The sequence below is a fragment of the Euleptes europaea genome, chromosome 9, assembly GCF_029931775.1.
Source record: "Euleptes europaea isolate rEulEur1 chromosome 9, rEulEur1.hap1, whole genome shotgun sequence".
In the NCBI taxonomy this organism is placed as follows: Eukaryota; Metazoa; Chordata; class Lepidosauria; order Squamata; family Sphaerodactylidae; genus Euleptes; species Euleptes europaea.
Window position 1 is genome coordinate 88,374,806 of NC_079320.1, and position 26,417 is coordinate 88,401,222.

General features: G+C 44.6%; 1 protein-coding gene across 1 annotated transcript in view; it reads right to left on the minus strand.

Moving 5' to 3' along the window:
• STX18 (syntaxin 18) overlaps positions 1 to 22,975 on the minus strand; it is a 66,819-nt gene extending 43,844 nt beyond the window's left edge. Inside the window, exon 1 of the mRNA XM_056855394.1 lies at positions 22,787 to 22,975. Within this exon, the coding sequence (XP_056711372.1) occupies positions 22,787 to 22,969 (183 nt within the window). The 5' untranslated portion in view covers positions 22,970 to 22,975. The remainder of the gene's footprint in view (positions 1 to 22,786) is intronic.
• Between the last annotated feature and the right edge of the window lie 3,442 nt (positions 22,976 to 26,417).

Consider the following 26,417-nt stretch of genomic DNA (forward strand, 5'->3'; position numbering starts at 1 on the left):
GAGCCCACCGGTTACAAGTCATGGTGTGTTAATTTATGCCTTATACCACACCACAGAGAAGCTTTTAAAATCATGGTTTGGCATAATGCCTGAATTGAATCTGAGCCATCCATGGCACTAAAGGGACTATGGTTTGCTTTGCTTGCAAAATGGCCATACTCACAGGGTCGTAGCGGTGGGGCTTGGCAGTATAGGTTTTACCACCGCTGATCTTCCCCATTTTAGATGTGGCAAAATTTTTGACTAGGGAGTTAATCTTGAGATGTCATGTATGCAATGGGGACCATGGCTTCTTAGGAATGATCAAAACATGCCTGTTTTGGAGCATCACAGAAAATACTTGAATTCAGATATGAATCCTTTCATTTCGGCTGTAGGGTAAATCCCAAGCCACGTAACCCTTTGTGCCTCCAAATGTGACCATCTGCTCCCCAGCAGAAAGTCACAAAGCACCACCAACAACAGTGCTCAGTTTATAAACTTAGCATTCGGTATCTCCTTGAAGGGTATAGTGAAATAAATTTATTATTTCTGGTATGACTAAAAAATACCCCATCATGTTGCTTTGGTACCCAGCATCTAGTCACCAGCAAATAATGAAGTCTGAATGGTGGAATCAGTTCTCGTGCTGGAATATTTAGCCTCATTACTGTGGTTGCAAATGGGTTCAAAACTTCACACAGAGGTTATACACTCTCCAATGTTCTGCTGCGTTGGGCACATGCTACAAGATTTTGCCTCCCCAAGGCCTTAAAACCCATATAAAATGCAAGAAAAACAACAACAATAAAAATGAAACACCTATAAATAGTAATAAGTTACGCTGCTTATAATAAAATACATTCAAAAACTGTTGTTAACAATTCTTTCAAAACACAATGCAATATAAAATATATACTAAAGGTGACAATATTAACAAAGAACTGTTAAAAAAAACACACCCATGAATTGAGGAATAGAAACTCTGGGTGCTCCCCAAAGATGTAAAATTTAAAAGAAGGGGCTGAGAACAGCTAGATCTTTATCCTGTAAACTCTAACTCTATTTCTACTTGGGGGAGGGGAGAGCGAACATCGCAAACAACTCCATTAAATGAGCCGGCTCTGGGACGGAGAGTAAAGGGCTTCCAGGATCTGATAGCTAAGTAACAAAATGAATCTTTTAAGAGTTATCAAACTGAACAAAATAAATAAAATTAGATATAAATCCCCATTTTAGACTGTGGTCAACGGAGGTCTAGACAAAACCCCACGCTTGTTCACTGCTTAGTCTCCAGACTGCTCCAAGTTTGAAAAGGTAATTGAACTCGGTCTGTAATTACTGGATTAGACACAGATGGGCTCTATAAGTTGCAGGGGGAGAAACCCGGTTTGCATTCATTTTATGATTGCCTGTAAGGTCAAACTTTTCAAAATGTACTTTCATCTGGTAAATGGTTTCTTAAATTCCCCAGGGTAGATCTTCAATAACTGATGTTTTAAGCAATTTGAGCCTATCAGATCCTGTCTTTGAATGTAATAAGCTACCCATTTTCTAGTATTATAAATGTACATGTAGGTTAATTGCTACATCTCTTGCATATTTTCAAAATTGCTTTTTTAACTGAATATTTCATCCAACTTACACACACACACACACACTTACACACAAACACAGAGCCAGGCTTTTCTTTTATTTTAGCACGAGGACCATCTACCTAATGATGAATTACTACAACCACAAATTCTCTTATTAGTTTAGGGTAGTTTTAAGAAAAATTAGCACTCTACAAGCATCGGTCACCAACAGTGCAATCCTAAACAGACTCACACCCTTCTGAATTCATGGGGCTTAGAAGGGTGTAACTCTGTCCAGGATTACACGGTAAATAAACCCCGTTTTACAGCATGCAGAAGTGCCAAGCGCAGCCCAACTAAAATGTCTATCTGCAAAAGTGCAACTTGATAAAAACAGTACTGTTCTACTGTAGCCATTTTTAAAACTATCACAACTATACATGCTTTGCTGCTTATAATCACACACCAAAGCCAGCTTCAAGTATGGTAGCCAGCTTCTAGGTGGGGCCTGGAGATCTCTCAGAATTACAACTGTACTTCAGACAATAGAGATCAGTTAACCTGGAGACAGTGGCTGTTTTGGAGGGTGAACGCTATGGCATTATACCCCACTGAGGTTCCTGCCTCCCCAAACCTCACCCTCTCCAGGTCCCACCTCCAAATCTCTGGGTTTTTCCCAACTTTGAGTTGACAACCCTAGCTTCAAGTAACACTGAGACGCAGGGTTGCCAGATTGGTGGGCAATTGCCCACTAGTCCACTAGGCTCCTCGGCGTGGCAAATGTACACACACGCGGCTGCGCGCGACATCATTTAGCACTCAAACCCGAGTGCTAAAGCGTTCTGTTGCGATGCGGTGCTTCTGGGGTAAACGCAGAAGTGACATAATCGCGTCACGAGCGGTCATGTGTGTAGGATCACTGCTCCAGCCCCACCCCGAAACCCTTCCGCTGGTGGAAAGGGAGGACCTGGCAACTCTACTGAGGCAGTGAGGTGCAGATCACGGGACTTGGGCTGGAGAGGCCTAGCTTAAAAGTTCTGCACTGCCATTAAGTTCCCAGGTGATTTTGAACTAACCTTAAGAACATAAGAAAAGCCCTGCTGGATCAGACCAAGGCCCATCAAGTCCAGCAGTCTCTTCACACAGTGGCCAAACAGGTGCCTCTAGGAAGCTCCCAAACAAGACGACTGCAGCAGCACCATCCTGCCTGTGCTCCACAGCACCTAAGATAATAGGCATGCTCCTCTGATCCTGGAGAGAACCTTCCTCTCAAGGTTGCTGTTAAAGATAAAATGACATTATTTGTTATCAGATATGGACCCCTATATTTCCTGGAAAATGGCACTGTTTGGCCTGGCGGCCAAGAAAATCAGGGTGAAGCAAATCATGAAAGGTGGTAAAGCTGGATAGAGCTGAATGGGCGTATTTTAATTTCTTAATTTCCGTATTCTTTTAATGATTCTGGTTTTGTATATTTTAACTTGTTGTTATATTGTTTTATAAGGCCTATGGCCTTATACAATAAACTTGATCTGATCTGATAAAACGATGTACCACTCCTATCTTGTGCACTTCCACTTGGAGAAAGGCCAAGACACTAACATGTACTTGTGTCTTCAAGTCTGTGAGACTATTTGGAAGGAAAGCTCTTTCCCCGTTTCCTAACCTTTAGAAACAAATAACCTATTTCACACTGAGTGTGGTTGTTAACACTTGAGATCTCAATATGGAGATGCACAAGACCAAATTTTCCTCCTTACAAAACACAGCCACACACACACAACTCTTAACATAGGAAACCAGATGTTTCAGAGAAGACTATGAGCCCTTCTCACCAACATTTTGCTATCTATATTTATATATATGAAGGAGCATTCAACCACACAAGTTCCCCTACCTGTAGTCTTAAACAGCATAGCCCAAATACACAGGGATTTCCTCAGAAAGATCTCAGACATAGTTTCAGCCTTTGCTAGAGTAACTCAAACCAACAGTGTTTGGTCTTGCTCCAGATATCGCAGTGGTCAGATTAATGGAAAGGGAAAGCACAAAGCCATACGGACTCATCGTGTGATTTTAGGCTCTCAGATGAGGGTTCTCAGTGAAGAAACAAATAAAAGAGAAGACCACGCATGTGTATCCGTAGGACTCAAGCATAAACATTCTATTTCCCTCATGTGTACGAGAAATACACATACGTTTCTTATTTATCTGGTGTTCAAAATACAGAATGAGATACACATTTAAAAAATTAAGGAAAAACAAAACTCATAATTTATCCTCGATATAGTGAGCAAAAAAGGGCATTCCTACATTCCAAAGCAGTTATAGTTAAACCCATGTCAAACCGATTGTGCGAACCCACAGAGCGCTCCTAAAAGCTATTGCCATTTTCTGTTCAGGGGTAAAATAATGTGATACCACCTTACTCACCATAATTATACCATGGCAGGGAATAATGGTTTCAAACTGACCAAGTATAATATTAAAGCCTATTGTCAAATTGTTGACAATGCTTATTTGTCTGTCTATATCCAAGAAGAAAACTTGGTTTTTATACCCTGCTTTTCTCTACGTCTAAGGAGTCTCAAAGCAGCTTACAATCACTTTCCCTTCCCCTCCCCACAACAGTCACTTTGTGAGGTAGGTGAGGCTGAGAGTTCTGAGAGAACTGTGACTAGCCCAAGGTCACCCAGCAGGCTTCATGTTGAGGAGTGGGGAATTAAATCCAGTTCTCCATATTAGATAGAGGCCACCACTGTTAAACACTACACCACGTTCGTAACCATAGTACCACTTATCGACAGTCGTCAAAGCAGTGGAGAGTTAAGCAAATTTAAACAAAAAATGGATTATGAGCATTGGTGTGAGCACTTGTCCCGTGGTAATCCCACAAACAGCATCCAGAGACAGAGAGTCCAAAAGAGAGCTGATTTAATGGAAAACACACAGGTATGCAGAGCTTACAGGTACATTGGCACGAATGGCAATTGGGAGCACGGGGTAGGCCTATAAGGGAAAGTACTAGTCACAACAGGTCAAGGCCGCCCCCCTTCTACTGAGGAGTCCTTCCCACGGGAGATAGCACTGGATCAGGAATTCAGCAGTTAGCAAGGTTGGCCTTGAGAGGCACCTGGTAGAATCTAAAACAGTCAGAGTATGACAGGCTGCTTAGAGTTGTGGAAAGCAGGCCTGACATTCCGCCCTCCTTAACTCCCCCCCCCCACTGTCCACCACCGGTCCAGGCTTGTCAGGGTAGGCAGTATGGAATTGGCGGACCAAACGGGGTGCAGACACGTCCCGTGCACGTACCCATTCATCGTGGGCGGGACCAAAATGTTTCCAACGGACCAGGTAGCGGAGGGACCCATGACGGACTCGAGAGTCCAAGATTTTTGCAACCTCAAAATGCTCCTCCCCCCAACCATCACTGGCACATCAGGAAGTGGTTCAGGATGCCACTCAGGGGAAGGTATGTGTGGCTTTAGCAAACTGACATGAAAGACAGGATGGATTCTCCTGAGTGATTTTGGGAGTGAAAGTTCCACAGTGACTGGGTTGATGATACGAGCAATGGGGAAGGGACCCACGTACTTGGCACTGAGTTTGTTACACGGGCAATTGGACCGTAGATTCTTGGTGGACAAATAAACCATGTTTCCCACTGAGTAGTCCTTGCCTGGTGAGCGATGTTTATCAGCTTGATCTTTGTATTTACGTTTAGCTCGCTCTAGATTACGTATCAGCCAAGGCCAGGTTGTTTGAATCGTGTGCACCCAGTCAGCAACACTGACTAGTACTTTCCCTTATAGGCCTACCCTGTGCTCCCAATTGCCATTGGTGCCAAAATGTGAGCACTTGTCCCGTGGTAATCCCACAAACAGCATCCAGAGACAAAGAGTCCAAAAGAGAGCTGATTTAATGGAAAACATACAGGTATGCAAAGCTTACAGGTACATTGGCACGAATGGCAATTAGGAGCACGGGGTAGGCCTATAAGGGAAAGTACTAGTCACAACAGGTCAAGGCGGCCCCCCTTCTACTGAGGAATCGTTCCCACGGGAGATAGCACTGGAACAGGAATTCAGCAGTTAGCAAGCTTGGCCTTGAGAGGCACCTGGTAGAACCGAAAGTAAACAAGTCAGAGTCTGACAGGCTGCTTAGAGCTGTGGAAAGCAGGCCTGACATTTGGATAAACTCTACTTAATGTATGACTTCAGCAGCTGATATCAAGGTCGCTGTTTACCAAGGGTGTGCAGGTAGCCATGAAAGTCATCCGTAACAGCCAAAACGTGGTGTGGAAGACAATTTAACCACATATCTGAATGTAATAAGAAATGGGAGAAGGTTTCACAATTGGTCCCGACATTTAGGTCATGAACCAAAGAACAGCAAATCTAGCTCTGAAAGCCCAAGGGAGCTTCTGAGTTGTGCTTCTAGCACAGCAGTCCCCGCCGAGGTATCACACACAACAAGCTACAAACTATGTAGTATCAAGAGCAATTTGCAATACATGTGAGGGAAGTCAAGGCCAAGAATTCTTCTGCGTGGCTACTGCAAGCTCCATGTATGAGCTGAAGCCACCTTTAGGATCCCAGCCTTGCATTCACTATACAAATATAAATGGCAACCCAAAAAATAATAATCCTAATTTTACATAAATGCTGATAAAGTCTGAATTTGCTGAGGCAGAGACTGAAAGAGATCTTGGGATTGTAGTAGAAATCTCAATGGAAACATTGACTCAGTGTGTGGTAGCAGTAAAAAAAAAGGGCAATTTCTATCCTGGGGATTATTAAGAAATGAAAATAAAAAGGCCAATATTGTAATGCCCTCGCACAGAGCTATGGTGCGGCCCCATTTTGAAAAAGATGTGCTATGCTGGTTGCTGTATCTTAAAAAGGATACTGGAGAACTGGGGAAAAGTAGAGAAGAGGGCAACCAAGATGATTAAGGAATTGAAGCAGGGGGTTGTACTAGATAGCCTTTATGACCCATTCGTATTCTATGATTCTATGGAGCACTTTTCTTCTGGATACGCTGAAGAGTCAATATACAATAAAAAACCTTTAATGGCATAGATACAATGGTTCTGCTTAAAATTTGCCAGACAGAAGGCCGCGAATTGGAAATATCTACATCTGACGCTGAAGAGTCTAGAAAAAAGAAAGTGAACGGGGGACATGACAGGGGGGTTTATAAAATTATGTATGAGGCAGAGAGTGTGGATAAGGAGAGGGTTTTTTTCCCTCCCTGTCCCATAATATAGAACTTGGGGGCATCCGATTAAATTAATGGGTTCGGGACAGACAAAAGGAACATTTACTCAATGTACATTTAAATTGTGGATTTCACTGCCAGTGGACGTAGTGGCCAAAACTGTATATGGCTTTAAAAGGGGAGTAGGCAAATTCACAGAGAAGTCCATCAACGGCTACTACTTATGTTGAGATAAGGGAACCTCCATGTTCAGAGACAGCAAGCCTCTGAATATCAGTGCTTTCACTACTGCTTGAAATGGTCTGCTGGACTAGGTGGACTTCTGGTGTGATCCAGCAAGGAACTTCTTGTGTTATGACAGAGAAACGTGGAGGCTAATACATAATAAGTTGGCAATTCCAATTCCACAAATTGTGTCTGTTAGTGGAGAAATAAGATAGAAGTACTTTGGAATACATGATAGTGGTAGACAGAATTTGTGGGAGGACTGGTAGACATCTGAGCCCTCCACAGAACTAGGAAGATGAAAGGAGTTTGGAAGGGAACAATTTACTTACTACTAGTCATCTTGATTTGTAAATGCTCCCCAACCTTCACACCAGCATAGAATAAATATTCTTTTAGTATCTCTTCAGCTGTTTATGCAAAAAATACCATATTAATAACAGTGACAATAAAGCCACTGGTAGTCAATTACTAATATAAAGCAAAAACATACTGAATTTGACATCAGTAATTCCTAAAGAACTCCTGTGATCGATCATGTCATTTCCTGGTGGTATTATGGTTAAAAAGGAAGCAATGCAATAGTGAACTATACTTCAGTCTAGGAAGCCTAATGATTTTCTATTATCTATTACAAATGATCTTCAATCAACACAGTTCAAAGTGGACCAAATCCTGCTCCCACATACATATCAGTTACACCAACAAAAATACCAATTGCACAGCAAGTTAGAATTTTACCCGGCGACTGTTGGCTGCTCATTTTGATAGTGGATACCATTTTAACTCTATCTGATTGCAGATACACTCAGCAAAGGCCTCATTAACACCCCAGTATTTAAGAGGACCTAGCTGGAGCAAGAGAGATTCTAAAGAAAAAGCGGGATGAACATTAATAAAAAATCATGTAGCTGTCTGTTTTCTTTAACCCTGCAACAAGGTTTTGAAAGAAGACTATCCCAAGAACATGCACATCTGTTTAATATTACAAGCCAACTGTCAACATCCTAAGTGAAGTTTTAATTTAATATTTTTCCTTTCTTGATGTTTTACCTTTAATCAATGCCTTGTGAGAGTATCAGCTTTCTATACGAAACTGTTAAATATAAAGAAATGTTATTGCAGCATGTTTATAAAATCATAGTTCGAGAACTTTGTATTTTTCTAAAGCCTGACCACAACTTAATTACGTGCAGGACATTCCAAGCTTGCAAACGTAAGCTTCAGTTCCCAAGCAATTTGGAATATCTACTGTACAGGACATTGGGCTTTCCAAAGACCGCAACATGGTTGGGTTTCCAAAAGTCAGCATCAGGGCTCTTAGGCATGGCTTTTATTTTCATTAAATATTCGTTTCAGTGCTAATAGTTAGATTGTTTTCATGCTGCTCTTTCATGTTCCGTTGCTGTCCTCAATTATTTGTTTTGCCACAAATGCAAGGGATCCCTTGTGAAGAAGGGAGCGCTACCGCCATCATTGTAGGGCCAGCACAAAGAAAACAAGTCGACTGTGTCCATATTGGGCACCTGTTTCCACCTCAATCAAGAGGCATCTAAGTCAAGAACAAAACCTACAACAAAATTCTTGGGGAAAGGAGAACTTTTAAAACAATTTAGCACTTACTGTGTCCCAGTCATCCCTCTTAATTCTGAGCCACATTATAATTTCCTTTCAAGGGAAGAATTTTCTAACAGAGTGGTTCCTCAGTGGAACAGGCTTCCTCGGGAGGTGGTAAGCTCTCCTTCCTTGGAGGTTTTTAAGCAGAGGCTAGATGGCCATCTGTCAGCAATGTTGATTCTATTACCTTACGGCATATCATGAGAGGGAGGGCATCTTGGCCATCTTCTGGGCATGGAGTAGGGGTCACAGGGAGGCGTGTCGGGGGGGGGAAGGTAGTTGTGAATTTCCTGCATTGTGCAGGGTGTTGGACTAGATGACCCTGGTGGTCCCTTCCAACTCTATGATTCTAGGAATTTATGCCTAAGTGTTTTAGTACGTAAAAACCACTCAGTCTGATGATACCTTTGGTATAATCACACAATTCATCTTCTGAAACGCAATGAACAAATCAGTTCAATATTCACACATTGGGATCAGTTGCTTTAACAGTTAAAATGAGCAAACCAGATATTAGCAGACACCTTATCAGACGTTGATATCATCAACAACTTGGGTTCACTTCAGTGACAGGTTTAAAATAAACTTTGCTGAATTTTGACATGTACTAACACGCATGAAGAATGCCTGGATCCTTCACAAGTCTGACTGGAGCACACATTAGATCTGAAAATAGACAATTCAGGAAGGAGAATAAATAACGATTTATTCTCTAGTCAGTTTAGAGATTGGTTAAAGGAGAATGAGGTGTATGATATTTTCCGATATTTTCATCCAACACAGAAGAATTTAATTTTCTACTCTTATGAGGGTAGGTCCTATTTCATTTTGTCAAGACTTTTGCAAATGTTAAGTAATATAAGAACTGAAGTAGTGATATATGCTGATAATGCTCCATTTATGGTTTATTTATCAGTGAAAGAGAGTCTGGGCAGAAAAGATGGGAAATTAATGCTTTACTACAAACAGATTCAGTAGTAAAAAAAATTAAAGGAGGAAATAAGGCATTTTTTTCAGTGTTGATGTGGGAAATATCAGGTATGATCAGTTTGAGAAGCATTTCAGAAGAAGAAGAGTTGATTTTATCAGCAGACTTTCTCTGCTACTTACCGTATATACTCGTGTATAAGCCGAGTTTTTTAGCCATGATTTTTGGCTTAAAAAACTCACCTCGGCTTATACTCGGGTCAATACGGTAATTCGCCTGCCGGGCCCTCTCCCAGCGCGCTCCTGCTGGCCAGCTGTCCCGCTTTCTGCCCCCCACCCCACCCGATCGCGCCTTCTGCGCGGCAGCGGTTTCTTCCCCCATACCACCCACCACACCCGATCGCGCCTTTTTTAAATCTTCAGGATTTAAAAAAAACTCTCCTCTAGAACCGTGGATATATGCCAAAGAATTGCAGGATTTGTTAAAAATGGGAAATTTTGACTGGTGGATGCAAGCAGGCTTGTTAAGATTTATTGATTTGAAAGGAAAAAGGAGGAATTCCTTGAAGGAATTGGGGAATACAGTTTTGGGACAAATCCCTATCTTGGATGGGCAGAGTCATTCTAAAGAGCTTGTGGCAAAAAAACATGCAGGGCTCCAGGAAGGGAGGAAGATAAAGTGATTATAAAATTATGAAATGGATTTAGGTCTAGGTCTATCTATCTCACTGAAGGAATGGGAGAGAGCACTCTAGGGTTTCTAAAGTATCACTAAATGTGGGGGTCACAGAAATGATCCCCACTGATGTACTGATGGTATCTGACCCCAACAAAATTGGCTAAAATTTCAGGAGGATCCAATGTAGGTTGGAAATGTGGAGAGGAGAAGAGTTCCTTTTTCATTTATGATAGACTTGCCACATGGCTGCAAAGTATTGGGAAAATGTGCATAAAGAAACTGAAGTCATATTGCAACGTTCATTTAATTGCTCCCCAAAAAGTATGTGTTTAAACTGGTCTCAGAAGAGCCTTTTCTCTTAGCTGCTTAAAGTGGTGAGAATGGCAATGGCACAAAAATGGAAAGACCAATCAACACCATCTCTAGGACTATGGTAGAACAAAGTATGGAATATATGGAAGATGAATAAGATATCGTCACAAAAATATGTGTGGACCTGGGAAGAATGGTCCATTGCAAAATTTGCTGACACTTGCAAATTGTTTGCACTGTATTGGAATAACCTTAAAGGTTATCAAGATGTGCAGCAACAGATACTATAATTTGTTTGACAGAAAAGTGTTCCCCCCCTTTTTTCTCAGATGGTGTGGAAATATGGCAACGTGTGTTTATGTTTAAGTGTGTGGATATTTTTATTGTTTACTTTTTTAAATGAAATAAGTTTTATTATTAAAAAAAGAAAAAGAAAACACACATACTGCACAAAGCACCAGAACTCTGTCAAAAGACCAATACCGGATGGACATCTACATTGCAAGTCATGGGCCTTTGTTATGTCACTCAGCGCTGGTAGTTTGCCATGTGTAAACAATTTTTTTTTTTTGCACAGATATGCTTGAACACATTCAGTCAGTGCCTGGAAAGGTTTCAGTGCTCTGCTGTTGCTGCCTCCCCCAGCCTCCAGACAACTTCCCCAAATAACAGACACTCACTATCCATCACTTATCCATTTGTCTTGCGATTTCATTGGTCTTTGCAAAGAGGAAATATTAAAAGAATGATTTTGAACAAAACAAAACGCCAGAACTGCATTTATTTGCATAATTTACAATGGGTAGACTTGTGCTGAAGTTGGTGCAGGGGGATCCTACTCTGCCCCATGGCTGTTGACCTGCGGGGTTCCACAGGGTTCCATCTTAACCCCCATACTATTTAATTACATGAAGCCACTGGGAGAGGTCATCAGGAGGTTTGGGCTGTGGTGTAACCGGTACGTGGTGGATACCTTTCTTTTCTACCTAATTCCAAGGAAGATGTCAATGTTCTAAACTGGTGCTGGGAGTCAGTAATGGGCCGGATGAGGGTGAACAAGCTGAAACTTAATCCCGACAAGACAGAAGTCCTCTGGGTTAGTAGAAAGGCAGACCAGGGACTTGAGATTTCCCATCTTGGATGGGGTAAAACTCCCCTTCAAAACTCACATTCACAGCTCGGGAATGTGGCTCAACTAAGTGGTCACCTTTGAAAATCAGGTGGCTGCTGTAGTTTGGAGTGCTTTCACCCGACTTTGGCTGGTATATCAGCTGTGTCCATTCCTAGCTCAATCTGATCTAGCCACAGTGGTCCACGCCTTAGTTATATCTAGACTGAACTATTGCAGTGTACTCTGCTTGGGACTACCAATGATGATGATGATGATGATGATGATGAAGAAGAGTTAGTTTTTATACCCCACTTTTCTCTACCGAAAGGAGTCTCAAAGCAGCTTACAATCATCTTCCATCCCCCCCACCCACAACAGGCACTTTGTGAGGTAGGTAAGGCTGAGAGAGCTCTGAGAAAACTGTGACTAGCCCTGGGTCACCCAGCAGAATGCATGTGGAGGAGTGGGGAATCTAATTTGGTTCTCCATATTAGAGCCCGCTGCTCTTAGCTGTGGCTAGCTGCTCTTAACTGTGGCTGCTGGTTGCGGCCAGCTATCAAGAGCACACAACCCTGATATTACAGCAATTATACTGGCTTCTGATCCACTCTTGAGCCCTATCCTGAGTTGTTAGTTTTGACTTTTAAAGATCTACATGGTTTGGGACTGGCTTATCTGAAAGTCTGCCTTCTCTCATAAGTTCCTGTCTGGGAACCAAGATCACAGGGAGAGGCCCTCTTGACTGTCCCATCGACCAAAGAAGCTCATTTGGTGGTTATATAAGAGAGGGCCTTTTCAGCAGCAGCCCCAGGGTTATGGAACAACCTCCCCAGGGAGGTGCACCTGGACCTCTCACTCTCAATCTTTAGGAGGCAGCTGAGGACAGCTTTATTCATGAAGACATCTGACTATTTCTCCTGCCTACTGGTAGTTTTAAATTGATGATTTTAATAGTGCAATTTGTGGGAACCATCATAATTGCATCAAGGCAGCAAAGTAGAATCACAGCGTTGGAAGTGACCGCCAGGGTCATCTAGTCCAACCCCCTTCACAATGCAGGAATTTCACAACTACCTCCCCCACACACCCCCAGTGATCCCTACTCCATGCCCAGAAGATGGTTAAGATGCCCTCCCTCTCATGAACTGCCTATGGTAATAGAATCAGTATTGCTGACAGATGGCCATCTAGCCTCTGCTTAAAAACCTCCAGGGAAGGAGCACTTACCACCTCCCGAGGAAGCCTATTCCACTGAGGAACCGCTCTGTTAGAAAATTCTTCCTAACGTCTAGATGGAAATTCTTTTGATTTAATTTTAACCCGTTGGTTCTGGTCCAACCTGGGGCAACAGAAAACAACTCGGCATCATCCCCTTCAAGTACTTGAAGATGGTTATCATATCCCCTCTCAGTCTTCTCATCTTCAAGCTAAACATACCCAGCTCCTTCAACCTTTCCTCGCCATCTTTGTTGCCCTCCTCTGGACATGTTCCAACTTGTCTACATCTTTCTTAAATTGTGGTGCCCAAAACTGAACACAATAGCCTAGTTGAGGTATAACCAAAGCAGAGTAAAGTGATACCATCACTTCACGTGATCTGGACACTATACTTCTGTTGATGCAGCCCAAGATCGCATTTGCCTACCGCATCACACTGCTGAGTCATGTTCAGTGTTTGGTCTACTTTACTAAGACCCCAAGATCCTTTTCGCAGATCCCTGAGGCACGCCACTAGTCATTCCTCTCCAAGTGGATGAGGAACCATTAACAAGCACTCTTTGGGTGCGATCTGTCAACCAATTACAGATCCACCTAACAGTAACAGGATCTAAATCACATTTTCCCTATTTGTCAACAAGAATATTATGGGGAACCTTATCAAAGTAAGTAAAGTGTGCTGTTGAGTTGCAACCGACTCATGGTGACCCCATGAAGTTCCATTTCAAGGCAAGAGATAAGATGAGCAGAGGTTGTTTGGCATTGCCTTCCTCTGCGTACCAGCCCGAGTCTTCCTTGGTGGTCTCCCATCCAAGTACAGACCCTGCTCAGCATCTGAGCTCTGAAAAGGTCTGGGATACTAGGGTTGCTATGGGGGCAGCAAAACCAGGAGGGATCTCAAGCCCTTGTGGATTGCCATATGAGGTGCAAGGAATTCATTCAGCCTGGGAGGTGCGCATGTCAGAATGTACAGGTCAGGTGCGCAGGATGAACACCACCACCTGCAAGAGATGTGATAGACCTCTACCAATACTGGTTCCAAATGTACTCAGACCAGTTCTCAGATGTCACAGCAGATACTCCAGGTCAGCCACATATTGAGCTCCCCCCCCCAATTAAAACACATCTTTCACACACATCCTGCATTCTTGGTGGGATGCCAATTTCATACAAACACCTCATGCAATCAGTCCCGCCCATATGGTCTTTATAGTCCAAGGTGGACCCCATGACAGGCATCAGACCACGTTGATGAAGGGACGATCAAGCAAAGTTCCCCCCAGTCTATCTGAGCTCAGTACTTACTTGCATCAAGAGCATCTAATTCCTCCTCACAAGAAGCACTTTGGTGCTTAGATCCACAGGAGGAAAAACAAGCCTCCCGCAGGTATGTAATCTAGTTTTGGGAAAATAAAACTCATGGACTGCTCAATGCATTTCACATCTTCAGGAGAAAGGGCTCTGATATAACATCTGTGCCTTGCATTTGTTTAGGCTCCTGTCTCTAAAGAGATGTAACATCAGAAAGAAAGAAAATTCCTATCTGTAGTGACTTATTTACAGTGTTTTGCCAGAAACGAACAATAAGAAAGCTGTTTCTTTTCAGTGATAACAATAATGCTCTACTGTAAAATACCATGTGGTGCTTTCCAAAAAGAAGGCAGCATTGGCATGCTAGGCAACGCTGGTCAATAGACTGTCAAGTTTGATTCCCCGCTCCTCCACATGAGCAGCAGACTCTTATCTGGTGAACCAGGTCCTTCCTCTTTCTCTTCTTCCTCCTCTTCCTCTCCCCACTTGAGCCAAGAAGGCTACTGTAGGGGGGGAAGCTTACCTTTTAATTTAATTTGGTCGTATTTGTTAGCAAGGGAGGGAGCGCAGGCTGATTGCCCCATAGCCCTGCATCAGGTAAGGGCAAACCCTGCAGTCCAACCCAGGTCTCCAACCCAGGTCACAGACAATCAAAGGCAAAGCCTGGCCAGTGGCTTTCAAGCTTGCTGAGCTGCAACACGTGACAGGAAATCGAGTGACATCAGAAAGAGAAGGAGGAGCCAGAGTCATGGCCTCAGTGGTATCAAGGCCAGGACCATGGGTAGCAAGAGCAAAAGAGCTGGGGACAGGAAGCCCAAGCCAAGTGCCAGGAGGTGTGCGTTACAGCAGGGAACACGTCACCAGTTGAAGCCACGGAGCTCTTCTCAGCGAGCATGCCAAGAGAGAGAGGACCCACAGCACAGTTGCTCTTTGTGCAGCACCACGGAGCTCCATTAAAAAGTTATCACAACTTTGTTAAAAACTGCAATAAATAAATTGGGTTTATGAAGCCTTTAAATTAAACAATTTGAGCAACTTGCTAATTATTAACTTTAGTAGATTAACAAAAAGGACACTTTAATGCTTTAAAAGCACATAGCAGTCATTGAAGAAGCAGCAGCAGCAGCAGCGTTGGTTTTTATATGCCGACTTTCTCTACCACTTAAGGGAGACCCAAACCGGCTTACAATTACCTTCCCTTCCCCTCCCCACAACAGACATCCTGTGACGTAGGTGGGGCTGAGAGAGCTCTAACAGAGCTGTAACTTGCCCAAGGTCAGCCAGCTGGCTTCATGCGTAGGAGTGGGGAATCCAATCCAGTTCACCAGATTAGCCTCAGCCGCTCACGTGGAGGAGTGGGGAATCAAACCCGCTTCTCCAGATCAGAGTCCACCGCTCCAAACCACCGCTCTTAACCACTACACCATGCTGGCTCTCCAATTAAATTAATCAGGGGTTTGTTTGCATTTGACCATTCAAGTTCCTGGCCCTTGTACAAGAGGACAGCATTCTGTCTAGAGGAGCTAACTATGTAAAACAGGGCTCTCCAGTGCGGTACCTGTGGGGGTCACGGTGCCAGGGACACTTTTCCTGGCATCTGCCAAGTGTTTTTAGAAAACAGGTCAGCTTTTGCCCAGCAGGGTTTCTGATAGGCCACTACTAATCTGGTTGACTGTGCAGATTTTTTAAAAGTTGATTTGGCAGCAGCTGCCACCCCAGCACAAGGGTCTTCACTCTATGGCTGAAGATAAGCTGTGTGTATGCAAGAAAATATTTTAAAATGATAAGTTCATTTTATTTATCATTTACGCTATTTATAGTCTACCTTCCTCGCTGGGACTCAAAGCAGATTACACAGAGTGAGTCAATACAAACAACAGGATGGGACAGTCAATAAATAATGAAATAGGATGTGGACCAATGAGAAGTCTAAAATGAGAACCAATGAGAAGTCTAAAAAACAGAGCTGAAGCAAACTCACACAAGAGGATCCAACCCACAACAAGCTGTACACAGCAGTACCGACCAGAGTCCACAGTAATTTATCCAAGTAATTTTGTGATGCCTTTTGTACAGCACTACCCTACTGCCTGCATAGAAAAGTGCTCTTGAATAATTCTGTTTTGCATCGTTTGCAGAAAGCCAGGAGAGCGGGAGCCTTCCTGACCTCCTCCGGCAGGCCATTCTACAAGGTGGGGGCCACAATGGAGAAGGCACGTGTACGGGCAGTTGTTGATTTTGCCCATTTGCGGGTCCGGACCTGCAGAAGGCCCTGCTAGGATGAATGAAGCTATCGTGGTGGAGCACAGGGGGAGAGACGATCTTGCAAATATGAGGGTCCAAGGCCATGAAGGGCTTTGTATGTGATGGCCAACACTTTAAATTGATCCCAGTAACTGATGGGCAGCCAGTGGAGCAACTGTAGAATGGGAGTAATATGCATGCCCCATCTACAAGGTTGTCAACCTCCAGGTACTAGCTGGAGATCTCTTGCTATTTCAACTGATCTCCAGCCGACAGAGATCAGTTCACCTGGAGAAAATGGCCGCTTTGGCAATTGGACTTCATGGCATTGAAGTCCCTCCCCTCCCCAAACCCCACCTTCCTCAGGCTCCACCCCAAAAACCTCCCACCAGTGGCAAAGAGGGACCTGGAAACCCTACCCATCTATCTCCCGATAACAGCCAAGCCGTGGTATGCTGCACCAACTGGAGTTTTAAAACTTGTACAGCTGGAGTTTTAAAAAAGAGCAGAGCTTCTGTATGAAAGGCTGAAGAATTACTATTAAGAGTTATGCATAAACTCACTCCCTAAGGTTTTGTGGTTGGCTCCACCTCTTGTGGCAGCCATTTTGTGGTTGTGCCCATTATTCAGTGTCAGAACGCCAAAGGAGCCTGCAGGCACTCCGACCAGGGGACTCCTGATCTAAAATTTGACACAGGTCATGAAAGAAGAGACAGGAGATGACAGTGGGGAAGAATGTGAGCAGCTGGCTGTTATTCAAGGCCCAGGAACAGAGCTGGTGAGAAAGGCGGCTACCCATGTCCACAGAAGAGTGATGCTTAGGAGCTGCGACCGTGGCACAGAATTCAGCCTGGCTTCTGTTTGTACCACAGAGATGCTCTTAATTTGTTCTGAGTTTAACGAGTTAGTCTTAACAAATAAATCTGCCCCATGTTTAAGAAAGGATAAGGGCAGGAAGTTTATATCTTGACAATATAAGCTTTGTGTTCCAGCACTTTTTAACATCTGAGGAATGTCCTTCCATGGGGCATTAGAAAGAGGCAGTGCTTTTGATAGCCCTGCTTAAGCAAAACTCTCAACTTTAATATGTCCAGACTGGGCTGAACCATAACCTCCTGTTTCCAAAGGCTTGTCCTAGACACACATCCTGTTACTTTGGCTGACTTTAGAAGTGTTCCCTGCAGGACCATTTATTCATCTGGAATCTAATCTACAATTCAATTAGGTCGTCTTTTATTTCTGGATTTGGTTCTGGCATAAACGCAACTTTCCAGAGTTTTTCTTTGATGTTTTCTGTCAATTAAAAAAAAAAAAGATCTTCACCAGCTGAACTCTGATAACTATATTAGAAAGCCTCAGGTATTTTTACTATACAGTTTAAATGTGTGATGAGGGAATTACTCCCCCAAAAGTAAACTAGATGGGTATATAAAAGCCATATCATTGAGTGTTGTAAAAAATGTGTTCAGATTGTTTCATGAGAACAACTGAGACTAACTTCTCATGACCTTAACTTTGAGACCAATTTATGAAAGCTAGCTTCTCATTAAAATTACAAACTGAAAATCATTTCAGGTCCCAGACTGAAATTGACATTAATTTCTCCAAAGCGCAAGTTAGTAATACCCAGACCTGCTATATATGAGACATTGCAGACAGGCAAGCTCTCACTTTCCAAAAATTTAAATAGGACTGAACCAAAGATGATCATGCAAGATGATTAAAATAAGGTTGGGTAAGCTAAAATGAATTCTGGTTTATTGTTACAAGAGTTTAGCTTTCCCATAATTCCAATGTTGAACTCATATCCCACTTTTGGTGAGAAAAGGCCGTTTCCTGACAAGGTAAATATCAAATGCCACTGTGTGAAAGTATGATAGTCACCATGAGAAACCGAGGTAAAAAACACATTCCAACAACTTTACCACATAAAAAATGCATATGGTAATCTGCCCTTGGTATCGTCTTCCTGGGCACCCTATGTTAATCCATTCTGAATTGCCACCAAACCTGCACACAGAACTGGTGATGAAGTAGCATTCCCTCCCATATCCCAAAATGCACTTTCACCCTAAAGGGGACACAAATGTTTTAAACTAAAATGAACGTTCCTCTGTCCTCCAGGGATAAGGCTGCCAACCTCCAGGTGGGGCCTGGAGATCTCCTGGAATTACAACTAATCTCCAGACCACATAGATCTGTTCCCCTGGAGAAAACGGCTGCTTTGGAGGGTGGACTCTACCCCACTGAGGCCCCTATCCTCTCCAACCCCACCCTCCCCAGACAACACCCCCAAAATCTCCAGGAATTTCTCAACTCAGAGTAGGAAACCCCTATCCATGGAGGCCTTGAGGACACACATTCACAGAACTTGGACTGAAATCCTATTTAACAGCACTGCTCTTTTAGAAACCCTGCTCAGAAAACAAAGGTGGAGAAGGCCTGGAGCTAAAAGGGGAGAAAAGGATCTTCTGCTTAATTCCTTTGTGGTCAGCAACTATAAAAGCCACAGGTGTTAAGATCAGAAAAAAACAGGGGACAACTATTCAACTCAAAGCAGCAATTTATATGTAGTTAGGATGTCAAAGAAAGTGGAGCATGTGAAAAAAAAGAGAGACTTAATTCCACAGTGGGCAAAATCTGGCCCTATAGAGAGACCTGCAGCCATGGTTTGGACATCTGAAATAACAGCAAAGGAGGTCTGTAAACATGAAGGGTCCTTTTCTTCACTGCTGGATATTCAGCCTCCACCAGCAGTGAAAGTAACGGTTCCCGACTCCATATTTTGGCTCTGCCCTCAAGATTGTGTCCTGTCACTGCCCTCATTTCCCTGATTCACCGCCTGTGATGCTCCCTGGGTGACTTTGGGCCAGTCACACTCAGATTAACCTACCTTGCAAGGTGGTTGGGGAGAACCACAGACACCATTCTGAGCTCCTTGGAGGCAAGGTGAGATAAAAAAGTACCCTTAGGTACATAGATAGACAGATCTTTTACTTCTCAAGGCTCATTGTATACACTAACTGTGTCTCATCTGGGTGGGGGTTCAGTGTCAGGGAACCCACCTCTCTACCAGGGAATACCTTCCTCCGACTCCCACTCACCTTTTCACTTTTGATACCAGGTGCAAGCAGTCAGAAGCATCTTCCTCAGCCATGAGCCTGCTGTTTTTGAAGAGCTCACAGAAAGTCAGTGGGAGCCAGTGTGAGGTAGCGGTTGGAGTGTCGGACTAGGATCAGGGAGACCCAGGCTCAAATTCCCCCTCTGCCATGGAAGCTCAGTGGGTGAGCTTGGTCCAGTTACACACTCTTAGCCTAACCTACCTCACAGGGTGAATCGTGTGAGGAGAAAAAGGAGGAATGGAGAATGATGTAAAACGCTTTGGGCCCCCATTGGGGAGAAAAGTGGAGTATACATGAAGTAAATTCGTACATACTTTCCACAGGTCTCATGAGAGCGGCTACCGGCAAGAGGCCTGTCAGGCTGAGTCCCTGCACACGCCGACCTCTGGCCACTGCCTGCATTAGCAGAGCCACAGTAGCTATCAAGGGGATGCACCAGTTACTGGCCCCATCAGCTGAGCGGAACTGATGTAGGAAGCCTCCATAACTTACTGTGGGCAGCGGTCCCTTGCTCGACTGCCAGACAGCTACATTTCAGGCCATCTCAAAAGACACAGTGGGTCAGGACTTGGCCATTTTCTTATCAGCACGACATACCTTCCAATATCAACTTATTTTCACCTTTGGCCTCCCTATATCTAGGAACAGGAGAAGGGCTTTTGAAGTCAGGCAACAAGAGATCTGACCCAAAGCCCCAACATTCCCCACTGTAGAAATTATGCTCTGTCTCTACAGAGAGGCACTCCAACCACTGATCTCAATGTACAGTAGTAATCATCATTATACAGCTTTTAATGTGGTTTATGCATTACATTTTTAATCTTTAGGATTTTGTAACACATAACTGACCATTTTTAGAAGGTAAAGGAAGTCATTACTGACCCGTGGGGTGACGTCACATCATGACGTTTAGTAGGCAGACTATGTTTATGGGGTGGTTTGCCATTGCCTTCCCCAGTCATCTACACTTTACCCCCAGCAAGCTGGGTACTCGTTTTACTGACCCTGGAAGGATGGAAGGCTAAGTCAGTCTTCAGCCATCAACCTGAAACTGACTTCCATCGGGATTGAACTCAAGTCATGAGCAGAGCTTTGACTGCAGTACTGCAGCTTACCACTCGGAGCCACGGGGCTCCTATGACCATATTTAGGGGACTGGGATTTTGATACCTCAACTCTAAACTTCTTCCCTTAGAAAGACCATGGATTTCAATGGAACTTACTCAATGGAACTTACCCTGGCCAGCACTGCAGCTACCCAGACCAATCGTAAACACATTTACTCTGCAGTTAAATGACAGGATCAAACTAAAGATCTATTTAAGTCCAGCATTCTGTTTCCAACAGTGGCCACTCAGATCCATGCATGCAACCGTTGTTGCGCACCCCCAGCATGTCACATTGAGACATTTAGCTATCACTGGTTCAATGATACACATTCCCAACTAGATACACATAGGGTTTTGCAGCCTAATGAACACATAAAGCTTTCCAAATGAGTAGTTCGACTGTCAGTAGCTCTCCAGTGCCCCAGGCAGAAGCCTTTCACATCACCTACAATCTGAGTATTTTAACTGGAGATGCCAGGTATTGAACCTGGGACCTTTTGTGTGCCAAGAGGATGCTCTACCACTGAACTGCAGCTACACGCCCCTACCCACAACCATTTGGAAACGAGCCCCATTGATGGAATATTCTCTCTCATAACTACACTTAGGATTTGCAGCCCAATCATAAATCACATTTAAGTAAGCCTATTTTTACGTTCCACTGGAGCTTAATCCCAAGTAAATGTGCACCCTCACTGTTGATCCTTATGTCCTTGGAAACAAACCATACTAAATTCAATGAAAATTACCCCCCAAGCAAGACCCGCTGATTTCACTCTCAAATAACTGTGTCTCGAGGGATGCAGTCCAACAATGCAATCCCATGCAGGGAGTGGAAAGCTGCAGTACTGCAGTCAAAAGCTCTGCTCACGACCTGCGTTCAATCCCGAGGGAAGTCAATTTCAGGCAGCCAGCTCAAGGCTGACTCAGCCTTCCATCCATCCGAGGTTGGTAAAATGAGTACCCAGCTTGCTGGGGGTAAAGTGTAGACGACAGGGGAAGGCAATGGCAAACCACCCCGTAAACGTAGTCTGCCTAGTAAATGTCGGGATGTGACATCACCCCATGGGTCAGTAATGACCTGGTGCTTGCACAGGGGACTGCCTTTACCTTTAATATGGGACTGCCAACTCTGGGTTGGGAAATTAATAAAGATCTGGGGAGGGCAGGCTTTGGGAAGAGGAGGGGCCTCAGTGGGGTGGGGTATCATGCCATAGAGTCCACCTTCCAAATCAGCCATTTTCTCCAGGGGGGTTGATGTTGTAGTCTGGAGCTCAGTTAGCAGCAGAAAAGAGCAAGAGTCCAGTAGCACCTTAAAGACGAACCAACTTTCTGGCAGGGTCATGAGCTTTTGTGAGCTCACTTCTTCAGAGCTCAGTTGTAATTCCTGGAGCTCACTAGGCCCCACCTGGAGGTTCTGCAAAGAACCAGCACTGTTGGTCTAATGTCCAGTATGCTAATATACCAATATAACAACTATTTAAAGTTCAATTAAAAATTTTTTATATACGCCTCATGTTTGGATAAAGGACCCTGCCCTGCAGCCACCCAAAGATTTCTTGGATTGATGAAGCCTGAATAGGTGAAATGGGTATAAATACTGGAAGCCCATCTTCTTATGGAATCCAATAGCATCAATGGTGCATTTGAGTGGACACATGAATATGTGAAGATTGATACAATTGTGCATCTCATTAATGAATTGGACTTCCAACTGTGATCTTTGTATCCTACAAAAACATTATTGTATCAATGTAGCAAAAGTAACAGTATTATAAAAATACCTATAAACAGTTATCATTGAGACAAATAATTTTTAATTGAACTTTAGTTTAAATCGTTGTTATATTGGTATATTAGCATACTGGACATTAGACCGACAGTGCTGGTTCTTCGCAAAACCTCTTTATTATCAGCACAAGGTGTATTTTGAGTTCCCCACCTGGAGGTTGGCAACCCAGCCCCACTGAACGCAGCGGGACTTGGCGCGCCCCCCCCCCTTTGCTGGCCGCGCCCCCTGGTGGTGGTGGTGGTGGTGGGCCCTCTGTGGACAGGGGCCCGGTTTCCGCCCGGGGCCTTGGAGGCGGGACACCTCGGCGCCACCGCCTAACCGCTCCGCTCCTTCTCCCACTCACCACTTCGCGGGCCCGGCCGGAGAAGTCGCCCTTGGGCCGGGCGTTGCTGGCCCGCTTGAGGAGGAGGAGGGGGTGGTCGTCGCCGCCGCCGCCGCCGCCCCCCAGCGGGACCCCCAGGGCCTTGTTCCGCGTCTTCACCGTCTTCACGCTGGCCTTGAAGAGCGGCGTGATGTCCACCGCCATGGCCCCGGCCGAGACTGGGAGGGAGGGAGGGAGGGAGGGGGGGCGGCGGCCTCCCTCCCCCCTTCCCGCCGCGCGTGTCCGCCGCAGAAAGCGCTCCGGCGCCCGCCCCGGCCCGGCGCGCGAGGGTTCCGGCGGCGGGCGGTTCCGCGGGCCGGGCAGGCGGCCTTTCCCGGCGGCTTCGGGCCGGAGGGCGCTGGACGGCGGCTGCCCGCAGGGGCGAGGCGGGACGGGCTCCTGCTCAGCGCCGCCCCGGGGGAAGGGTGGCAGGCGGCAAAGGCTCCTGAACGGGGCTCGAAATGAACCGCAGTCCCTTTCCATCGGCTCCTGCCAGAGGGAACGCGCTCCTGAAGAGGCCTCGTTGGCCTCACGCCCCTTCCACGTCCCAGCTGTAAATCCCTGCAGGCAGCGGTACGGGGAATGGGGGCGTGGGGACTGATTTGGCTGGGTCCTGTTTCTTTCTTTCTTTTTTTTGCAGAGAGGAAGTCCCCATCCCCCTTCGGTAGTTCACCCCATTGTCTGCAGGTGTTTATAGCTTGGACTTGGAAGGGGTGTGAACTGAAGGGCAAGAGGCTCATTGGCCCATGGGGGCCCCAACCCCTGGCCAGCTGGATGAACCTGGTGGGCATCAAGTCTTGTTTACTTTTTCTTTTCATTTATATATATATATATATATATATACACACACACACACACTTTGGTCACATTATGAGAAGACAAGAGTCACTGGAGAAGACAATCATGATAGGAAAAGTTGAAGGCAGCAGGGAAAGGGGAAGACCAACAAGAGATGGATTGGCTCTATAAAGGAAGCCACAGCCCTCAGTTTGCAAGACATGAGCAAGGCTGTTAAAGATAGGACGTTTTGGAGGACATGGATTCATAGGGTCGCCATGAGTCGGAAGTGACTTGATGGCACTTAACACACACACACACAGTTCATACCATTGTCCTCAGGTATTTATAGCTTGGATGTGGAAGGGGTGTGAACTGAAGGGCAAGAGGCTCAGGGCCCATGGGACCCCCAAGAAAGACCCCCATGGGACCCCCTGGCCAGCTGGATGAATCTGGTGGGCATCGAGTCTTGTTTACTTTTTCTATATACTGTATTGTATGTGCATTTATTTAAAGTGTATTTTAAGCCATTTTGGGATTTAGTATAACAATACATTAAATAAACAAATATAAAGAAAATAAAGAGCAAAAAGATTAATAAGCATAATCAGGAGAATGATCACTGGGAGATACGGTGTTTTGTGCCATTCATAAAATGGTTGCCCAGCTAACATTAGGAGTCATACTTGAATAGATCTTTGATGTGAAAGAGAAGACAATGCCCTTCAGAACTACCATCTTTTCAGCACTGTGAGGGTACAGTATAGCCTTGGTTACTTTCCTACACAGAAGGGTCTGTTGGTGATACAAAATTAAGCAAATGAAGAAGAGTTGGTTTTTATAACCCACTTTTTCTCTTTGAGGAATCTCAAAGAGGTTTGCAATCCCCTTCCCTTCCTCTCCCCTAATGAGGTAGTGGGCTGAGAGAGTTCTGAGAGAACTTTGACTGGCCAAAGGCCAACTAGCAGGCTTCATGTGGAGGAGTGGGGGATCAAACCCGGCTCTCCAGATTAGAGTCAGCTGCTCTTAACCACTACACCATGCTGCCTGTTACAGTATGTTAATTGGTTTGAGTGTCAAAACAGTAAACGATGTTCAGTATTACTGGTGATTTTTAAGCAGCAATTTTAGGTGGTTGTGGTCCTGAGTCACATAAGATTTAACCCTTCTTGGTTCTGCCCCCTCCCTTCCTATTGTGGTGGAAAGTGCCATCAAGTCACAGCTGATTTATGGCGAACCTGTAGGGTTTTCAAGACAAGCGAGAAACTGAGGTGGTTTGCCTTTGCCTCTGCGTAGCAGCCCTGGACTTCCTTGCTGGTCTCCCATCCAAGTACTGACCAGGGCTGGTCAGAGCTTAGCTTCAGAGCTCTGATAAGATCGGGCCAGCCTGGGCCATCCAGGTCAAGGCCCCCTCCTTGTAATTAGCTCTTAAAAGAAGAGTGTGTATCTTTTTTTAACCTTTAACAACTAATAACATATGGGGTGTGTGATTTCTGTTATTTACATAGAGAGTCCTAGAGCTGGAGGCGGTCTTATAAGCCATTTAGTCCAGCACCTTGCTGAGTGCTGGAAACCCTTGGCAGGTGGCTGCCCAATTACTCTGCTTGCAATCAAGGCAGAGAGTCCACCCACCAGCTAATTGATTCAATCGTCAGACCACTTTTAATGGTAGGATATTTCTCCTGGTGTTCATCTTCCTGTAACTTAAACCTATTAGTCTTGCCCTGTGAAAAAACCAGAGAACAAGTCTCTGCCCTCTTCCACAAGTCTCCTTACAGTTTTGTCCGGGCTAAACATGCCCAGTTTCATCAGTCTTTCCTCTTGGGATACGTTTGTCTTAAAAAATTATGTAATGTTTTTATTTATTTACTTCATTTATATCCCACTTTCTTACTGATGGAACCCAAACTGACTTACATGGTTCACCTCTCTTTCATTTTATCATCACAACAACCCTGTGAGGTAGGTTAGGCTGAGAGTGCGACTGGCCCAAGGTCACCCAGTGAGCTTCCATGGCAGACTGGAGGTTCAAACTCAGGTCTCCAGGATCCTAGTCTGATGCTCTACCCACTACACATGCTGGCTGTCTTCATTTCCCTGCTGTGGACCTGTTTCTATTTCTCTACATCCTCTTTGAAGAATGGCACCCAGAACTGGACACAGGCACTCTACACTGGACTAGTGCAGAGTAGAGCAGAACTATGACTTTATGTGATGTGGATCTTATCCATCTCATAATGCAGACTAAAACCACATTATTTTCAGTGGTATCAAATGCAGACTGGCTGGACGATAGTTTCTCGGCTCCTATTGTACCGGTATAGCTACGGGTCATTTTCCTGAACTGTTCAAAGCAAAACAGTCGATGGTGAAGGTTTTTACCTCTTCAAGCCCCAACAAGGCGTTTCTATACAGAGTTATTCTGGTCTAGCTCCATTTGCAGTGCCAGTAGCGCAGTGCCAGGGCACGTGGGTGGAGGAAGCACCGCCAGCTCTCGAATGAGGCTGTCCAGATGTTTTAAATTTGGCACTGAATACCTTTTGCAGGTCATGTGGGTGGAAACAGGGCTTTCTTTGTGGTGGCATCCTGAGTGTGGAATCCCTGCAGTGGCTCAGCTTGAGCTGCACTTCTTAAGTTTCTGGTGCTAGGTGAAAACTTCTTTATTCATCTACGCATTTAGTTAATTTGACTGTTCTCATCATCCTGTGCCCTTTTACTGTTTTTCTAATCTTGTGCCTTTTTGCTGTTATTATTATTTGTGCTTATAAATATCATAATGGTTTTATCTGGTTTATCTGTTTCATCTTAGCTTTGTATTTTGCTTTTTCATGCTGTG